Source organism: Hyaloscypha bicolor (genome assembly GCF_002865645.1).
Source record: "Hyaloscypha bicolor E unplaced genomic scaffold K444scaffold_10, whole genome shotgun sequence".
NCBI lineage: Eukaryota > Fungi > Ascomycota > Leotiomycetes > Helotiales > Hyaloscyphaceae > Hyaloscypha > Hyaloscypha bicolor.
In genome coordinates this window covers 1,548,882-1,569,263 of record NW_020194512.1, presented here as the reverse complement: position 1 = coordinate 1,569,263, position 20,382 = coordinate 1,548,882, and the positions used below count along the sequence as shown (strand labels likewise).

The window sequence follows — 20,382 nt, the reverse complement described above, 5'->3', positions numbered from 1 at the left end:
CACATGTGATGAAACACAAGGCTGAATTTTTACTTTGCAGCGGCCGCGTTTCGGTATGAACCCCTAATCGGCTAGCGCCAGGGGATAACTCCGGCTATTAAAGCTTAAAGATGGCTACGTAATGACCGTGCATGCATGTGAATATAACAGAAAACCCCATGCGAGGCACTGTCAGCACCGAGTTTTGCTGCCTCAACATGATCTTGCAATAACCTCATCCTCTTCCTCTCTCCCTTATCTTTGTGTACATACTCACGCTATCATGTCCCACCACCTCCGCAAACGCATCCCCGGGCTCTCCTCCAATCCCCTTCCCTCTGACTCCCGCGAAGAATCCCCCGCCACAGCCGAAGAGGTCATCCTCGCTCCCAAATCGAAAGTGCACCACGGCAAGACGCGGAAACGGCGGAATGGATTCATCTTCTTCCTCGGTGGAGTGTTCGGGATCGTGGTCGCAGGATTCTTTGCAGGAAGAAGTGATCTCATTGATTTCCCCGAGTTTGGGGAACTGAGTATGGATAATTTGCTCGACGTGTTGCCTGCCGGGTTTGTGAGCGATGCGCGAGACCTGGCGGTATGTATTATCGTTTCTTGGAAAGAAGAGGAAGTTGGGCAATGAATAGGGCTGACTTCTGGATAGAGGGGAGAGAGGGAAGCGGTGAACTATGATTCTTTCCAGGTAGGATTGAATCTCGTCGCACAAGGCGTCCGAGCAAACCACCCCGTAGTCATGGTTCCAGGCGTTATATCCACAGGGCTCGAATCATGGGGCACAACCAATGCCTCCCGGCAGTACTTCAGGAAACGACTTTGGGGCAGTTGGAGCATGATGCGTGCCCTAGTCCTCGACAAAGAAGGCTGGAAAAGGCACATAATGCTCGACAAAAAAACGGGCCTTGACCCCCCAGGTGGAATTAAACTCCGCGCTGCGCAGGGTTTCGATGCTGCAGATTTCTTTATCACGGGATATTGGATCTGGAATAAGATTTTGGAGAACTTGGCCACGATTGGATATGATCCTACGAATAGCTTTACGGCTGCTTATGATTGGCGGCTCTCGTATGCAAATCTGGAGGTCAGGGATCAGTATTTTTCGAGACTGAAGATGTATATTGAGATGTCGAATGAGGTGTTGAAGAAGAAGGTGGTTATTGTGTCGCATTCGATGGGAAGCCAAGTATTGTTTTACTTCTTCCATTGGGTTGCTTCGAAAAATGGAGGAAATGGTGGTGACGACTGGGTTGAGAAGAATGTTGATTCTTGGATCAACATCTCGGGGTGCATGTTGGGTGCCTTGAAAGGGCTTCCGGCGGTCTTGTCGGGAGAGATGAAGGACACAGCCCAACTCAACGCATTCGCAGTCTACGGACTCGAGAAGTTCCTCAGCAGGGAAGAGCGCGCTGAGATCTTCAGAGGAATGCCAGGAATCAGCTCCATGCTTCCCATCGGCGGAAATGCGGTCTGGGGCAACGCAACCTGGGCGCCCGACGATCTTCCAGAGCAAAATGTCAGCTTTGGTACTTTCCTCAACTTCAAAGAGAACAACGGCTCTGCCCATTACCGCAACTTGACAGTGGAGCAAAGTTTTAACTACCTCATGGACGTCTCAGAAGATTGGTACAATGACCAAGTAAAAGGCAGTTACTCGCGGGGAGTAGCACATACCACCGCTGAAGTGGAAGCAAATGAGAAGGATTCGAGGAAGTGGATTAATCCGCTCGAGACGAGGTTACCGCTTGCTCCGAACTTGAAAATTTATTGCTTCTACGGTAAATTCCCTTCTGCTAACCATTTTGTATGGACATTGTGTACTGATGAAAGCAGGAATCGGCAAACCAACGGAACGCTCCTACTTCTACCGCAAACCCGACAACCCGCTCTCATCCCTTAATATAACCATCGACACAACACTGACAACGGGTAACATTGACCACGGGGTAATCTTAGGCGAAGGCGACGGGACCGTCAACTTACTTTCCGTGGGTTATATGTGTAATAAGGGGTGGAATATGAAGCGGTACAATCCCGCTGGTGTGAAGATCAAGGTCTTCGAGATGCCGCATGAGCCAGAGAGATTTAGTCCTCGAGGAGGACCGAATACAGGCGATCACGTTGATATCCTTGGGAGGAGCAGTTTGAATGATCTGATTTTGAAGGTCGCGGCGGGGAAGGGTGACGAGATCGGGGAGAATGTCGTGAGTGATATTAAAACTTATGCGGACAGGGTGAAGGTTTATGAGGAAGAGGGGTTCTTCCAATCTGTGTTGGATGAGTTGAGTTAAGGACCGGGTTGACATGCATTTACGGTGTTTGGGGGTACTATGGTGGGATGCGATAGGCGTAGTTGGAATTTGTGATGATAGATTTATACCCATGTGTGAAATGTTTAGGGGATGGCGTATATAGAGATAGAATTAATGATTTCCAACTCCTTCTCGCTCAGAAGTTTTTGAGCTTGTTTTGAAATGATGTTCTGCGATACTCCCAATACATGCGATAGGAACTGGAGCACTCCCAGTGCCAGCCTCGAAATCTAGTTTTTCATTTCTCGTACCTTGTGATGCGTCTGTATATTTCTAAGCTGCCGTTTCATAACACCGCTTTTCTGTTAATCTTCGGTCTTTATCGTTAGCTAGGGGCTCGACGCTAAATAAAGGTTTGGCTCTTAAAACTAGGTATAACAGCCTAGTATAGAACCTAAATCTCAACTTGCTTGGAGTCTAGTTTAGTTTAAAAAGGTGTGCGGACTGCATCATCGTAAGCTTTTGCCATGTACTATTTTTGACTTCCCGCAAAACGCATGTAAATACCTAATTACGCATAGTGTTGTATGCACTATATCGTATGCATGGTGTCGGAGCAGCCAAAATCTTTATTGTTTGCCTTTCCTTCACCGAATTTACCACATGGCACTCCATATCTCGAGTCCCCTTGCACAGACCAATTGGCAGGGCTTGAGTATTCAATACATACAGGCGTCAGACAAACCTTTTGAAGTAGGAGCGGGCCGCGTAGTTGCCACAGTGCTTAATCTGGGCATGACTACAGCCTAACGATAGCGTTGCTTCGGGAATATTTCATTCTGCCTTCTGGTTTCTTAGTAAGGCGTACGCTTGCTTGCCAAATACTATATAAACGCTCCTTAAGCACAGTACACAAACCGAGTTGTAGCTTAACATAATCTTACCTATAGACCAACAGTTGCCAAACTAGTTCAGACCCTTCGTCTTTCGAATATGGCCCATAGTGGGTCTTTAGGCCAGCCGATATTGAGACGAGCGTTTTATAATAGGATTGAACCCACCCAAAAAGCCTCTACACCGCTCCCCCTCCCCCTTTACACCCCTACGTCTAAAAGTAACACCTGTATACTCGCTTTCCACAAATTTTTGACACTCGCTGAGGTTATTTATCTGAATGATCGACTGTGGCCATATGCGGTGAGGCTGATAGCACCCCACGCTTAGTGAAAATCAGTAAAATTGCCTCAAAGGCACTTTTTGACGAATTTGTATGCAATCGCACCTATGTACTTCGCGATATTACGTTGACCGTTATCACACCACAGCTCCGATTTTGTCTACATATCAAGATCGATCGGCTCAACCGGTTCCATTCCCAACCCTCCCACAATGAGCTACTCTTCACACCGAACCCTTGCTTATAGGATTGCATACTAGCATCAAAGTCCAATATCACACTTACCCACCACCGAGTCATCATGCGTCTCAAATTAGCTCTTAGCCTCTGTCTTGTAGCCGTGGAAGGTAGCCTTTTGTAAGTAATTACCAAACCCCCGCCGTCCTCCACCACCCTTGCTTTTGATTATGCTCCCCAATTTCCAACCATATTCTTCAATTAACTCTCCTAAGGTCTTGAAATGCCTCCTTCGTACCTTAGCCTTCCCAACACTTTGCCATCTCGAATAATCCGAGCCAGGGTGAAGGTTGGCACATAATCTGCAGAATGCTTCAGGCTTAACATATCAGACCCTGTTGTGACGTCAGCGTCACATGACCTGGCCCTAGCGTGGCACCCTGTACTTAGCTCGAGCTCCCCGCTCCTCTCTTCTTTTCTCTCTTTAGACGTTTTACATATACACCCAATACAGCTGATTCTGTTACCAGAACACCAGCCACGGGTCGTAATATGGTAGCAATGCCCCAAGATTCTTGATTTGACCTCCTTTTTTCAAGAAAAAAGCTCAATTTCCGTATATATAACCAGACTCGCGATTCCAACCAACCCCTATACACCTCTTAATCCGCCACCGATTCGAATCCAAATCGCTAATCGAAGAATCACATAGTCTTTAGTAGTTACACTATATGCACTGTACTATAACGTCTCCTATAGATTAGCTAGATGCCGACTGGAAATCAAAAGAATCGAAAGTACAGAGCTCGAAAAGCAGACGGCCGGTTCCGGAAGGAGCCTTTAGAACCTTCCCTAGCAGGACCCTCTTAAGCAGAACCCTTTTTAGCTCTCCCTATTACTCCGAAACCTACCTTAACCGTTCCTATTTCCCCTCCGAGAGCTCCTTAACCTATAAGAACGAGACCTCGAACCGCTATACCTCCTCCTTAAGCTGCCCCTTACCTAGCTATACCTCGTCCGGCTCCTTGGGACTACCGAGAGCCTATATAAGACGAATCTCCTATTTCCGAGAACCCGCTACTTAGATAGTATTCTCTATCTTACTAAAACCCTATATACTTATTACCTATCCGCTTCTAATAATTATTACCGGTCTGCCTAAATCTAGATCTCAAAAGCCCTCTTAAGTCTATTTTTTTCTCTGAAATCTTCTAAAGATACTAAGAAAAAGATCTGCTAGAGATACTTGCTTCGGAGATATTAGATAATATAGCTACTCTTATAAGAAGTACAGAATATACTATAGAATAATGGGCTAAGAATATAGCCTTTATTAAAATGGCTTGGGAACGGGTCTATATGGATTATTTAAACCTTAAGGTAGCAAGAGTCTTTAATAATACTAATAAGACAATAGCTATAGCTACTACCTGTATTATTAAGCCAAAGATCTATACTCTGAACTATACTAGAGCTATATAGGATCTTATAAATAGAAATAGCTATATTACTAATATTGGCTAGTTTATAGCCTTTATGAAATAATTCCGAAATAGTCCTATATATTTCGATTTACCTAGCTAAGGAAAGTATTAGTAATAATAGTACTAAGGTACTCCCGTAAAATAATCCGGAACCTAGTATACTAATAAGCTTAAAGCTAATAATCTCTAGTATAATAGTACTACTTAAGTTATATTATATATTAATTACTTGGAATATATAATAGAGCTATATAGTAAGAAGACAATTCTTAGCTTACTTCCTAGAGCTATAAAGAAAGTAGCTTAGTTATAGTTTAATAGTCTTTTTACTATTACTTAACTAGCTATAAATAACTCTCTAGAAATATAGATAACTAAGCTTACTATATAGTTCCGAACAAATATATTAATTATACTATAAGAAGCTAATTATATATAGTATTCTTTTAATAAGGAATTCGAACTTCCTATATAAGACTATTTATATAAGAAGTAGGCTTTATATATTAAAGCTAGAAAGGTTAATAAGGACCTAATTATCCGATATCTCTATAAAGAACTCGACTTTACTTTTAGACTAGTAGTTAAGCTTAATAGTACTAATACTATTAAGTAATTTATGGCTAGTATCTATATATAGGAAGTATTAGCTAGAAACTAGTATATCTCTATCTATAAGATAGTTAAGGAATCGAATATAAAGAGCTCTACTAATAATTCCGACTAGTATAGCTAGTATAACTAATATAATTCATACTAGAACCATTAAAATAATAGAAACTAGGGCTATTAAAACTAGAAAAACCCTTATTCTATTAACTCTTCTTACTATATTCTATAAGAAGCTATAATATAAATTCTTAGTAGTCTATACTAATAATAGCCAAATGCCCTAGTTATTATATAGCCTAATTAATAATATCCAAATTAAAAGAAAGATAATAAAGGCTATAACCGGAAAGTATATAATAATTATAGAGGTAAATAAGGCCTATATAGTAATTAAAATCGGTTTAACTATTATAGAGGATATAAGAATCGCAATAGATATAATAGCTATAGAGGATATTATAGTAGATATAGATATTAAGACAACTATTATAGAGGCTACTATAATTATAGAAACGGATTTTACTAAGGAAGCTATAATAACCATAATAGTAATTTCAATTTCTGTAATAATAACCTATAGGTACTAGCCTACTATTTATATAATAACTATAATAATAAATATTTAGACTTAGTTCAAGTTCCCAAATTAGTTTACTAAACCTTTTATAATATATATATTATATATTAAGGCTTATTTAATAACGATTTACCTAGTAACTATCTCTTATTAATATTTATAGATCCTAATATCCTATAGGAAAACGAGAATAGCAGCTATATAGGGCTAGTAAACTACTACTCCTAAATTAAATAAGAGGGCCCCTTATCCTTAATCCTAACCTTATAATTATAAATTTAGTACTACTTACTATATAAAAGTTACTAGCTATTTCTTATTCTATTTCTCATTCAGAAATACTTTTCGATCTCGTATCTTCTTTATTATAGAATAGTAATCCTATATAATTACCTTATATTCTTAATACTTCTAGTAGTAATATCTCAATTATTAAACTATTAGATAGTTTCGGTTCTGTTTTATAGGAATTAAGATTTACTTCTTTACTAGTAAAGCCACGAGTAGTATTATTATAAAAACCCGAGCTATTACCTATAAAGAGTAAGCCGCAGCCTATAAAATCTATTCCTTAATTATATAATTAAAGAAATTCAAAGAAAGTAGTAATAACCGGAGAAATATACTTTATTAATAGTAAAGCCTATAAGTTTTATATAAATATACAAATTATAACTTATAATTCAGAAAAAGATCTAGTATCCTATTATTTCAATACTAGTACCGGTATCTGCCTTATTAACTACTATATTATAGATACTTATTTTCCTAATATTCTATAATAAATAAATAAAGATATTATTAATCTATCTAGTATTAGTAATAGTTCGGCTATAATACTATTTATATATATTCCTATATAATTCCTAATAATAGAAGGAGATATAATTGAGTTTATAGCTAAGATATATATTATTAAAGAGTTCTAATATAATATTCTTCTTAGAATATCTTTCCTTAAGCCTAGTAAAATAGATATTATTTAATTAAAAACGGATCTAGATTTTAACTACCTTATATATAATAGAAAGAAAATCCGGATTTCGTATTTGCCTAATACTAAAGCCGAGAAATAATATATTATATAAATATAATAGGCATACGTAATAGCATATGGACAGGTATTAGATGTTATAGATCTAGTTTCCTATTTTAGGTATAGCTTGCAATCGGAATCGTATAGATTATATGGGATTTCCTAATTAAGTAAAGGGCTTCGTATGCCTGGCTAAGTACTAGGAAATATATAGGGAGACACTCCTAGCTTTAGAAGAGGCATTAATTAGTCTCTTATTAGAATTAATTCTTGGAATTAGTTATACTTATAAGCGTCACTCCGTAGCTTACTTACCTTAACTACTTATATATTACCCTGCTATTACGTATCTTATATTCTAATTAATCTAATCTTTGGGGAGTAGTTTATTATAAGGTAATTAAGCCATTAATAGACAAAACTACTAATGGCTAGAGTATTAACTAGAAGAAGCGCCTCTGCTATTACTAGGGCGACCTAGTCGGGTATCCAGGGAAGTGCCCAGTTAGCCACTCTAGCTACTACCTAATCAGGAGAAGGGAATAGAACTCAGATATTTCCAGAACTAGCTGGCAGGATAATAATAACGGAGAAGCTAGCGGCGGCTTATTATCGCATTACTGAGTTAGAAGCAGAGATATAATAGAGAGAGAATCTAGAGAATTTGGAAGCTCAGATTTACTATCTTGAGAATATTCGGGTACCTATCGTGGAACCTGTCGTGCCACCGGCGGTATATTTGGTTTATAGGGCTCTAAAAACCCGAGAATTACTAATCTATAAGGGGAAGAGTATTAAGGAAGCCTAGGACTTCTTCTACTAGGCGGAGCTGAAATAGTATAAAGACGGCGGGATTACCTGGGCTATAGATATAGTAAAGGTTATGCATTATACTTCCTATTTTGAGGATATAGCCAGGGATATCTGGAAGTATAGGAAGTAATTAGTGGGTATTAATACTACGGATTAGGAGATCTTTATTAAGTTTATAAAGAATTCTATCTTAGATCCGAAAAACTATAGTAATAATATTCTTGCCAAGTTTAAGGATATAAAATAGCGGCCAGGTTAGAGTATCTAAAGCTTTATATCTTACTTAGATAGCCTATTAGATAACTTGGGATATACGGGTTTATTATAAGAGCAGGATAACTTATTTAGTAGCTTGAGGCAGGAGATTTGGAACGAGATTAATTACTAAGAGAACGCTTTATAAGAAAGAAAGAAGCTTATTTCTATGGCCATAAGAGTCAAGAATAACTTAAACTAGTCTACTTAACGGGAATATAATAATAAGCTAATAAATTAATAAAAGAAAGGAAATTAGAGAAAAGAAAGAGGAAATAATAAAGGAAAATAGAAGAGAAGTATATTCCCGTTACGAGATTCATATAACCGGAATAGTAAAAATATAATAATAGGGTCTAATATAGTACTTATATCGGGATTTATAAGACCGGATATAACTTGCTTTACTTACTAGAAAAAGAATTACTATACTACTACTTGCCTAAATTAGGAAAAACTAACTTACTATAACTATAATAAGTCTGGCTATAAGATATATAAGTACCTAGAACTAAAGAAGCCGGGAAACAGGTATACCCTATAATAGTTATACTTATTTATACTATAGAGAGCAAGGCCCCTAAAACGAGAATAGTAATTAAGATTACTATTAAGATAAGAAAAGATAAATAAAGGGTTAGAGTATTAGTTAACTCGGGTATAGAGGCTAATTATATAAAGAGAAGATTAGCCTTAGATATAGGTATTCTATTAATATTAAGGATAATTCCCTTATTCTTATTAGAGAGAAAGAGGATTTATTTATATAGAGATTATATTCTTGGAATTATTACTAAGGACATATTAGGGAACTAAAGAGAGGCTAATATATACTTTATATTATATAATTTTAATCTGAATTATATTAATATAATACTTGGATTCCTATAGCTTTACTAGATTAATTCCCTAATTTCCTTTAGGAAAGTAATATAAAGATACTAGATTTAATTATAAAAGATTAAAGTTCTAAATACTAGGAAGTTTACTAAAGTAGTAAAGTATAAGATATATGTTTTTCTATTAATTACCTATCCTATAATAAATAGCTAAAGAATTACCGCTATTACTATAAACAGGATAACTATATTTTCTAGGAAGTATTAGGACCTTCTCCGAGTATTCTTTATAGAGGCTATAGGTATATTACCTAACTATTATATAATAAAGTATTATATAGATCTGGAACCAGGATCCTAACTATTATATAGTCCTATATATACTTTATTAGAAAGAGAGCTTAAAGTTTTTTTGGGAATATCTTAATACTAGCTTAGAGAAGAAATAAATCCATTATTTTACTAGCCTAGCTAGTACCCTAATTATGTTTATTCTAAAGAAAGAAGGCGGCCTATATTTATATATTAATTACCGGGATCTAAATAGGATTATTATTAAGAACCGAATACTATTACTACTTATTAGTAAGATAATAGACAGGCTTTATAAAGTAAAGATATATATAAAGCTAGACTTAAAGAATACTTACTATTAGTTATAAATACGGGAGGGTAATAAGTAAAAAATAGTATTCCAAATATACTATAAATATTTTAAGTACTATATTATATCCTTTAGACTATCTAATACTCTAGTAATATTCTAGGCATATATTAATTATATACTAGTAGGCCTTATAAATGTTATTTATATAGTTTATCTAGATAATATTTTAATTTATTTAGAGAACCCAGAATAATATATAATAGTAGTCTAATATATACTCGAGTAATTATAGTAATACTAGCTCTTTATAAACTTAGTAAAATGCGAGTTTAATATAGAGAGAATAGAGTTCCTGGAATTTGTAATTAGCCCAAATAGTATAGAAATAGAGGCTAGCCGGGTTATAGCTATTAGGGAATAGCTAGCCCTAAAAAATAATATTCGAGAAATTTAAGTATTTCTGGGTTTTACTAACTTTTACTAGAGGTTTATCTATAAATACTCTAGGGTAGTAAAAGAATTAACTAATTTACTAAAAACTAGTAGAAAACTACTATATTAGTTTAGCTAGACAAATAAGACAGATAAGGCTTTTAGAAAGCTATAAATTATATTTATAATAATACTAATTCTTTATTATTTTAACCTAGCCTTAAAGATTTATATAGAAACGAATATTTCAGGATTTATAATTATAAGTATGATTTCCTAGCTCTTTAATAAGGAGGCGGAAGCCAGGTAATACCCTATTACTTTCTATTTAAAAAAGATAACTATAATTAAGAGTAAGTATAAAATATATAACTCTAAACTCTTGGCTATTATTCTAGTATTTCATACTTAGTAGTATTACCTAATATATACCCGGTATACTATTATTATTAAAATAGATTATAATAACTTAAAATACTTTATAACTAAGAGAAAACTAAATAGTTAATAGATAAGATAGGCAGAGAAGCTAGCTACCTTTGACTTTGTTTTAGAGTACTAGCCAGGGTATAGTAATTCCGCTAATAGGCTATTAAAGAGGCTAGACTTTATAGTAAGTATAAATAAAGATACTTTACTATTTATACTTTATAATAAGCTATAGAATATAGAATAGAGAACCCTATAAATAGTAGTAATAGGATACTATACTATTCCTATAATACTATAATATAAGGCCCAGGAAAGAGGAGATAGGCACTTCTCAATTAGCAAAATACTAAGAAATTCCAAAGAAGAAGTCTATTTTAGTAATAGAATAGTATCGGAGATACTACTACTTAAGCCTATTACTAGTATAGCTAGTTATAAATAGTATATACTACGGATTCTAGCTATATAGGTAGCTAGGTCCGAAATAGTATATAAGAAAAGCAGAGAAATATTACTTGAATTACTATTATAGTACTAAAGGCTCAATTTATTAGTATAATACCAGTAGTATAAATAGTTCTTAAAAGGGACCTTTACTAGAGCTATTAAGACTTGGGAACTTGATATATCTGGGTTATTAAGATATTAGGGTACTATCTATATATTAAATAAGCCGGCTCTTAAAGAAGAATTACTATAAACTAACTATAATAATCCTATAGATAAGTATTTTGATACTAGTAAGATACTAGAGATCCTCTAGAGAAAATACTTCTAGTAAAATATAAGAAAGAACATAAAAGATTATATTAGAACTTATCCTATATATTAATAGACTAAGATAAAGAAATATCTGCTATATAGTATACTTAGTTTATTTCTTCTTTTCTTTAAGCCATAGCAAGAAATTACTATAGACTTTATTACGGGGCTACTCTTTTCTAGATTTCGTAATAAAGTATATAATTCTATACTTATTATTATTAATAAATATATGAAAATAGTATAATATATTCTAATTACTAAGAAAGTCTTGGCTCCTGAGCTAGTAGAGCTATTTATATATTATATTATTAAAGACTTTAGTATACCTGCGGGTATAACCTCTAATAGAGGATCTGTTTTTATAAGCAAGTTCTAGTTAAGTTTATATTTCTACTTAAAAGTTTAATAATAGCTGAGTATAGTATTTTACCTATAAACTAATAAATAAATAGAGAATCTGAACTAAACTCTAGAATAATACTTGAGGTATTATACTAGCTACTAGTAGGATAACTAGGTAATAAAGCTTACTCTTACAGAATTCATATATAATAATTTTATATATTTAATAATAGAAATATTTCTATTCTATACCTTATACGAATTCTATTCTAGTATTAAACTATATATTAAGGATAATATTCCAGAAAAAAGAGCGCTAGTAATATAGGAAAGAATATAAAGAATTTAAGTAAAACGGGAAGTACTAGAGAAATAATAGCAAGAAGTAGTAAATATATTAAAAAAGTACTATAATAAGAAATATATTAATAAGAAGTTCAAGATATATAATAAAGTCATGCTTTATATAAAGAATATTTAATAGCTATAACCTAGTATAAAGCTAGTAAATAAATATCTTGGCCTCTTTAAAGTTCTAGAAGTTATAGAAATATATAAATAGGTATATTACTTGGAATTACTACTATTATATTAGATCTATAATATTTTTTATATTTCTCTTTTAAAACTATAATACTCACAAGCTAGTATTATAATAGAACTAGAGCCGGTCGAGATTAAGGGTAAAGAGGAATTCGAGATAGAATTTATTATAGCCTATAAAGAAAGTAGAAAAGGAAGAGAGTATCTTGTTTATTAGAAGAGCTACTTACTAGTAAATAATATATGAGAACTATTAAGTAATCTAGAGAATATAGCTCAAGAATTACAAGAATACTTGGAAAAAAGTAATATTATAATACTATTAGCTAAATAAAGGCATAAAAGATAAATGCTTTTATTAGGAAATTATTAAAAAACCATATATTTATTCTTGGAAAAACCATACGAAAATTATTAAAAACTCTAATTTCTATATCTTATAAATACTCTATTTTTATAACTACTTTCTATTATTCTTATTATTATTCTTATTAGGATTCTTTCGAGAAATAGGTAGTAAATTAGCCTATAAAGCTATTAGCTATTAGTAAGAAATAAGGAAGAAGTAAGCTTACTTAATACTAAAAAATATTAACTATATTATTAAGAGTACTTTATACTTGTACTAAGCTAGTAAGAATTACTTGACCTATTCCTTGGATTATTAGGGAAATTTATTAGCCTTAAATAATAGCTTTAATATAAGAAATATATATAGTTTAGTATAGAAAAAGAGTAGTAATAGCCTTCTTTCTTTTAGGTAAAGAATAGGGAAGACGCTTATATATATTAATAGCTTAAAGAAGATAATTTAACTATACTATATATATTTAAGGAACCTTAAATAATATTAGAATAAGGAATAAAAGAAGAAATTTATAACTTATAAGATTATATTTCTTATTCTTAGAGTAATAGTAATTATATACTAAATAATTATTACTCTTAATATAAGTAAGGTTAGGAAACTTAGTAATATTCTTGGAATATTAAAGATAATAAGGGCAAATTAAGGATATAGAAGTATTAGCTAAACGAATAGTAATAGGCTAATAAGTACTAAGAGAAGTATTTATCTTAATAAATAAAGAAGTAGAAAAGAGAATTAGAAAGGGACTTAAATAAAGCTTAAATAAGGCTTAAAGAAGCTTAAAGGAGCTTAAAGAAGGCTTAAAGAAGGAAGGCAAGAAATAAGGAAAAGCTAGATATAGTATTATAGTTAAGGAAAAGAAAGATTAGTTAGTAGGAAAAGAGAGGCCTTTTTATAATACCCTCTCCCCGAATAGTAATTACGAATTCGGAACCGGCTCTATACCAGGAATATCTAGAAAATTCTAAAAAAAAGATTTATAAATAAACTAGAAGATCGGATTAACTTTTCCAAGCTCTTGGGCCTATAAAGTAATAATTTATTCGCAAATAGAGGCTAAGTTAGAATTTATAAACTAATTAGGAAATCGGATAAGCTTTATATCTAATAATATATACTATATTTATATTATCTTTGCGAGAGGAAATTACTAGAGGTAATTTGCAAACTAGCTAGAAAGAATTAGTAAACTATATCCTTAACTCTATTACCTGGTATAATAATAGGGTAATTATAGGAAATCTTTGGGGAAAGCTAGTAGCCAGGAAAGTTTTAGGGGAATATTTATAAAGCTATTTGCAGTTTTCCCAGGCCTCTTAGGAATAAGGGCCTAGAGGGGAAATTAATATAATAGATATATATAATAGTATATGAATAAATATTAGATATTATAGATCTAGTTTCCTATTTTGGGTATAGCTTATAATCGGAATTATATAGATTATATGGGATTTCCTAATTAAATAAAGGGCTTCGCATGCCTGACTAAGTACTAGGGAATATATAAGGAGATACTCCTAGCTTTGGAAGGAGCATTAATTAGTTTCTTATTAGAATTAATTCTTGGAATTAGTTATACTTGCAAGCATTACTCTATAGCTTACTTACCTTAACTATTTATATATTACCCTGCTATTACGTGCCTTATAATAAATTAATTAGTATTACTAAGCCCAGATCTATATAGTAGAAATAGTTATTATATCTCTAGGTTATAGCTAGAATATTATAATATAATACTATATCCTACTATATCTAGGTTATAAATACCTTATAAATTCTTAGCTATAATATAATATTACCTTAAATACTTTTAGTATATTTATTAATAGTATTATAGATAGGACTATAAGGCTATTACCTTATATAAATTTCGGAAAGACCCTAATTAAGCTTCTAGTAAATAAGGTTATTAGTTTACTAAATTGCCTGGAAACCGCTCTATAAAATATAGATAAAGAGGCTAAAATATATCTCGGATTAGCTAAAGTTTTCTAAGATCTATTACTAATATAATAAGATATAGAAGAGAAATACCCTAATAGCTATCTATATTTAATTTAGCCTTTACTAGACCCTAGTATTAATCTATTCCAAACTAATATCTCTAATATTTGGAGAGAAAATAATTATTAATATATTTTATAAGTTATTAAGGAAAATATTTGTCTTTTTTATAAAGAGTTAGGTTATTTTAATAATAGAATCGAAATACTAATTTCTTTCTATAAAAATACTAATATCTTAGATTTCAAATAAATACTATATGGCTTCTCTAAATATAACCGGGATACTATAGATATAATCCTTAACCTATTATAAAAAGCTAGTATTATTAAACTAGTATTATTAGGATAGCCTTTATTTTATATATTACCGGGATTTATTATATACCGGAATAGAAAGCCCCGATTTATAATAAATCTATATAGGGTAAATACTAAATTATACTAGGATATATATTCTTTATTAAAATAAGATAATATCCTAGAAGCTATAGATAAAGAATTAGTATTCTTATATCTTAATATAATTAAGAGCTTCTTCTAGTAGCTAATCCGTATATTAGACTAGTAGAAAACAGCCTTTATAACTTTTTATAGAGGATATAAGTAGCTAATAGTTAGTATAATAAGTCTATTTATATTTCCTGTCTTCTTCTAGTACCGGATAGAAAAACTATTTAGTAGCTATCTTTGGAAGTTTATTCTAGTTTATATTAATAATATAATTATTTTCTTAAAAAATATTAAAACCTATATTAATTATCTTTTCTCTATTCTCAGAATCCTATTATACTCCGGAATTACCCTGAACCTATTAAAGTACTATTTTATATAACTAGGTCTAAAAGCTTTAGGTTACTAGATTAATTATTTTGGACTAAGTATATTAGATAAAAAAGTTAAAATAGTTAGAAAAATATAATTTCCAGGTACCCTGGCTTAATTAGAGAATACCTTAGGGTTTTTTAACTATTATAGAAAGTTTATTAATTACTATACCGGGATTTTGTAACTAATATAAGTATTAAAGACCTTAGGATTTAAAGGGGCTCCTATATAAGGTTCCGGATAAGATTACTAGACCAAGAAATAGCTAAATAAAATAGTAAAAGAGTAGAAGGAAAATCTCGTATTTAATAATATAAAAAAGGCTTTCGTAATTCTCTAAGAATATCTTTATATTACTTTTTAGCTAGGCTATTCTAATTTTAATAAGAACTAGATTATATATATAAATAGTAATAAGAAATAGGGATTTAGTAGTACTATTTATTAAATTGGACTAGACGGATTAGAGTACCTTATTCTATATTTATCTAGAAACCTGACTTTAGTAAAATATAACTACTAGCTAACTAAATTAGAAACTATAGCTTTTATATAAATATTTTAAAAGATTTCTCATTTCCTAGATAATAGCAAAATTATAGTCTATACTAACTATAAGGTAATTATAGATACTTTTAAAGATATAGGCCTAGTTAATAAGTATTTTATAAGATTAGTAAACTAGTAATTATTTCTCTTTAAGTATTAGGATTATATAGAGATTAAATATTATTCTAGAAAGACTTATATAAATATAGATAGCCTATCTCGCATTTTAGAAAAGCCTATTTAAGTAATGAATTATATTTTATATCTTATAAAAGGACTAATATAACTTTAGAAGTATATATTCCTAGTATATATATTCCCGGTTTAGATATAAATAGTAACTAAGAATATTATTAAGAAGTATTTAGCTAAATCCAAAGATCTTATATAATTTAATAAACTAAATCCATAGCCTCGAGGCTTTTTATAAGCTCAAGAGACTATATAAGTCAAAAAGGCTTTATAGGTTCAAGAGGCCCTAGCTAAAGAAACTTTATATTTATAATTACTAGAGTATATAGTCTCTATTTTATATATTTAACCTGGATTTTTAAAGTAAGTAGTAGAAGCTTTACCTAAAGATATTAGTTTCCGGAAGATATATTTATAAATATATAAAACCTATAATAATATAATCTATAATAAAAATAGTCCGGTTATAATCTTATATAATTTCTACCGGGATATAAAATCCAAATTCTTCTTTTTCCGGAATAATAATAGGAAATACTTATATATATTATATAGATACCTTAAGATCTTATTTAAGATAGTATATAATTCTATTATATATATTAGAATAGAATATATATTTTAGGTTCTCAGATAATATATATTTTTCCTAAGAATAAAAAAGGAAATCCTTAAATATACCTTAAATTATCTAGTATATTCCTAAATAAAGCCTTTTCGAATTCGACTATAGGAATTCCTATAGCCTATTAAGTATCTAAAGATACTACTATTAGTATTATATCTCGATTTTATAAACGGCCTCTCTATATTCAAGAACAGGAATAATAAAGCCTTACTAATTATAGACAAATACTCTAAATTTATCTACTATTTTATTAGGAAGAAAACTAATATAGTAAAAGTCTAGGTAGAAAAGTATTTCGAGTATATTTTCTATAATTAGAGACTACTAGATACTATTATTTCTAATTGAGATTCTAAGTTTATATTAGTATTCTAGACTAGGCTTTTCTAGTTATTTTATATAAATCTAGTATTTATAGCTATATATTATTTTTCTATAAATAGATAAGCTAAGTATATAATTCAAACCTTTATTTATACTATATAATATATCTTTAGTAATTAATATAATTAATCTGGCTAGGAGAATATTATATTATAGATATAGCTTTCTATAAATAGTACTATTAATACCTTAACTAGTATTATACCGTTTTCTATTCTCTATAATAGGGAAGCTAAGATAGCTTTTAGTAAGACTACTATAAATATAAATGATTTCTTATAGAACCAAAAGGATATCCGGAATAAAATAGTAAATATAATTACTATTATTTAGGCTAGGATAAAGATCTATTATAATATAAATCATATATTATTAAAATTCGGAGAGTTTATATATCTCAGGATTAGTAAGAAATATAAAAAGAGTTACTATTTATAGAATTAAACCAAGCTCTCTTTTAATAAAATAGGCTTCTTTTAAATCCTGAAGTACTATAAGAGAGATCTCTTATTTAAAATCGAGCTTCCTAAATAGCTTACGGGAATATACCCAGTTATATTAGTTAAATTCCTCGAACTAGCCTTACCTAATTCATATAAGTATTTATAGCCAGAGCCTGGATATATTACTATTAAGGAAGAGAAGTACTATATAATCGAGAAAATTATAGGTAAGGAAATAAGAAAGGTTCCAGGTATTAGAAAACAAATAGTATTCTATAAGATTAAATAGCTAGACTATTAAGATATAATATAGGAGCCAGAAATTTTATTATAATAAGAAGTTCTATAGCTACTTAATATATTTAAATCCGAGTAAAGATACTATTACTAATATTACCTATCTATAAAGATATTAAACTAACCTTTATTTATAATAATATTAAACTATAATAATAATATCTAGTATAAGAAGGTAATATCTATATATTAATTAACCTCGAAATACTAGAAAAGTACTATTAGATTCCTTATATTACTTTTTTTAATATCTTTTTGGAAGTTTTTATAATTATAAATTATTTCTATTATATTATAAAAGTAAATTACTATTAATTTACCTTATTTTGCTTCCCGATTTATCTTAAAAAGCGCTTATATAAATATCTTATTACCGAAAATTTTTCTTAATACTATATATTTATAATTATAATTATAATTATAACCTTATTAATTTACTAACTATTTAAGTAAATTATTTTCCCTTATTTAGCTATTTAAGTTCTCTTATTTAATTAATTCTACTATAGACTTTTAATTCCCTGCTAATATTACTAATATATTTATAGAAGCTCAGAATAACTATATCTTTAAAGATATTACTAAAGTTAGTAAAGCTCCTATTACCGAAGTTATTAAAGCTTCTACTACTAAAGTTATTAAAGCTCCTACTACCGAAATTATTATAGCTCCTGCTACCGAAATCATTAAAGCTCTAGCTAAAGATACTACTACTCCCGCTACTAAAACTATTTTAGCTAAAAGTACTACTATTTCTATTATTCTAATTACTATAACCGAACCTAAACTACTAGTATATATTATACTAGTTTATAAGATTATTCCTAAGGTTTCTATATATATTATATTTAATAGAAAGATCTTTAATTAATTATATTAGGCTAATTTGAGTAGTAATAATAGCAGACTTTTACTAGTTATATTTATTATACTAATATTTGAATAGAAGTATTTCTATAATTAGCTTTCTATAAGCTAAACCGGTACTCGTACTATTAACTTACTAAATACAAAGCCTTCTAAAAAGGTTAATTCTTATAGTATCTATAGTTATACTCTCAAGATTAATATTAGCTCTCTTAATATTAAGGCTTTTATAATTATTAATACCGCTAAATATGGCCTCTTACTAGAAGCTTTTAGCTACTAAATTACTAATCCGAAGGCTAATAACTATTTTAATACTATAGATAAGGTATATATTATATTCTATATAAAGTAGCTAAATATTACTAGTACTAATATTCTATATATAAATATATATAATTATTCGAAATACCTTAAATCCATTTCTAAGAAGATCTTCTTTATTAAGTAATAGAAGGAACTCATATTTATATTCTTTCTAGTTATTAATAATACTACTTATAGAATAAAGATATTTAGAAAGCTTAAGAATAAGATTCTTATAGATAAGACTCTTAATTCTTTTAAGGCTTAGGTAAAGAATTCTCTAAATAAGTAGTTATTAATAATCGGAAATATTTTTTATTCCTATAAATTTCTATTTATTTCTAAAAAAGGCTAGGTTATTATAAATAAGACTATTTAGTAAAACTAACTAGAGACTTATATATATTAAATCTATATTATTACTTATAAGTATAATTTTTCTAAAGGTTATTATACTAAGTAAAAGGCTATATTATTTGAAACCTCTTTTATAGCCTTACCTGAAACTTCCTTTAAGAATAATAATTTCAATAATAATCTTTCTAAGATATATTTGCTATATATTAATTAGAAAGACTTAAAGCTTAATTATCCTAAGGCAAGTAACTTAGTTTATATCCGTATTCTATTTAATATCTCTGACTGCCCAGAATATATAGATAAAAATGCCAAGTATCTATATATATTCTCTTAAGATTTTAATAATAATAGTACTTTCTATAAGGATTTTAATAATAATATATAAGAAGTAGCCGAGGTCTATTAGGAAATCTTAGTAGAAGCTATAGCTAAAGAAGAGCTATACTAGCTATAAATATAGATAGGAATTATTTAGTAAGTAAATAAATATACTCTAGTAAATATTCTATTTATTATTATTTTTTATAGACCCGATTTCTGCTTCTGAGGCCCTAAAAGCTGCAAATATTAAATAAATACCGAAATTCTAAGCTATAAAACTAATTTTCGTAATCTTAAATATCTATATATTGAATTTAGTAAAGTATTAAGATTCGGTATCTCTATTAAGCCTAGCTATTCTAATAGGATATATCGGGATCTTATCCGTAATCTGAATAAATTCTTCTAGCTTGAATTAGATCCAAGTATGGCTCCTATAAATATATATCTTACTAAATATTTCCTTATTTTTAATAATACCTTGAAATACTTAGTTA

The 20,382-nt window shown here is 30.3% G+C and overlaps 2 protein-coding genes across 2 annotated transcripts; both read left to right on the top strand.

Moving 5' to 3' along the window:
• Positions 1-148: 148 nt before the first annotated feature.
• Positions 149-2,282, top strand: K444DRAFT_578475 (LACT-domain-containing protein; the record flags this gene model as incomplete). Its single annotated transcript, XM_024877614.1, has 3 exons — positions 149-574; positions 641-1,769; positions 1,822-2,282. The coding sequence occupies exons 1-3, from the start codon at positions 263-265 to the stop codon at positions 2,280-2,282; spliced, it is 1,902 nt and encodes a 633-aa protein (XP_024744015.1). The 5' UTR covers positions 149-262.
• A 13,092-nt stretch (positions 2,283-15,374) lies between these two features.
• Positions 15,375-15,545, top strand: K444DRAFT_516123 (uncharacterized protein; the record flags this gene model as incomplete). The annotated part of the gene is made up of 1 exon (XM_024873659.1): positions 15,375-15,545. A coding segment is annotated over one exon (171 nt), but the record flags the coding sequence as incomplete, so codon positions are not given.
• Positions 15,546-20,382: the final 4,837 nt, after the last annotated feature.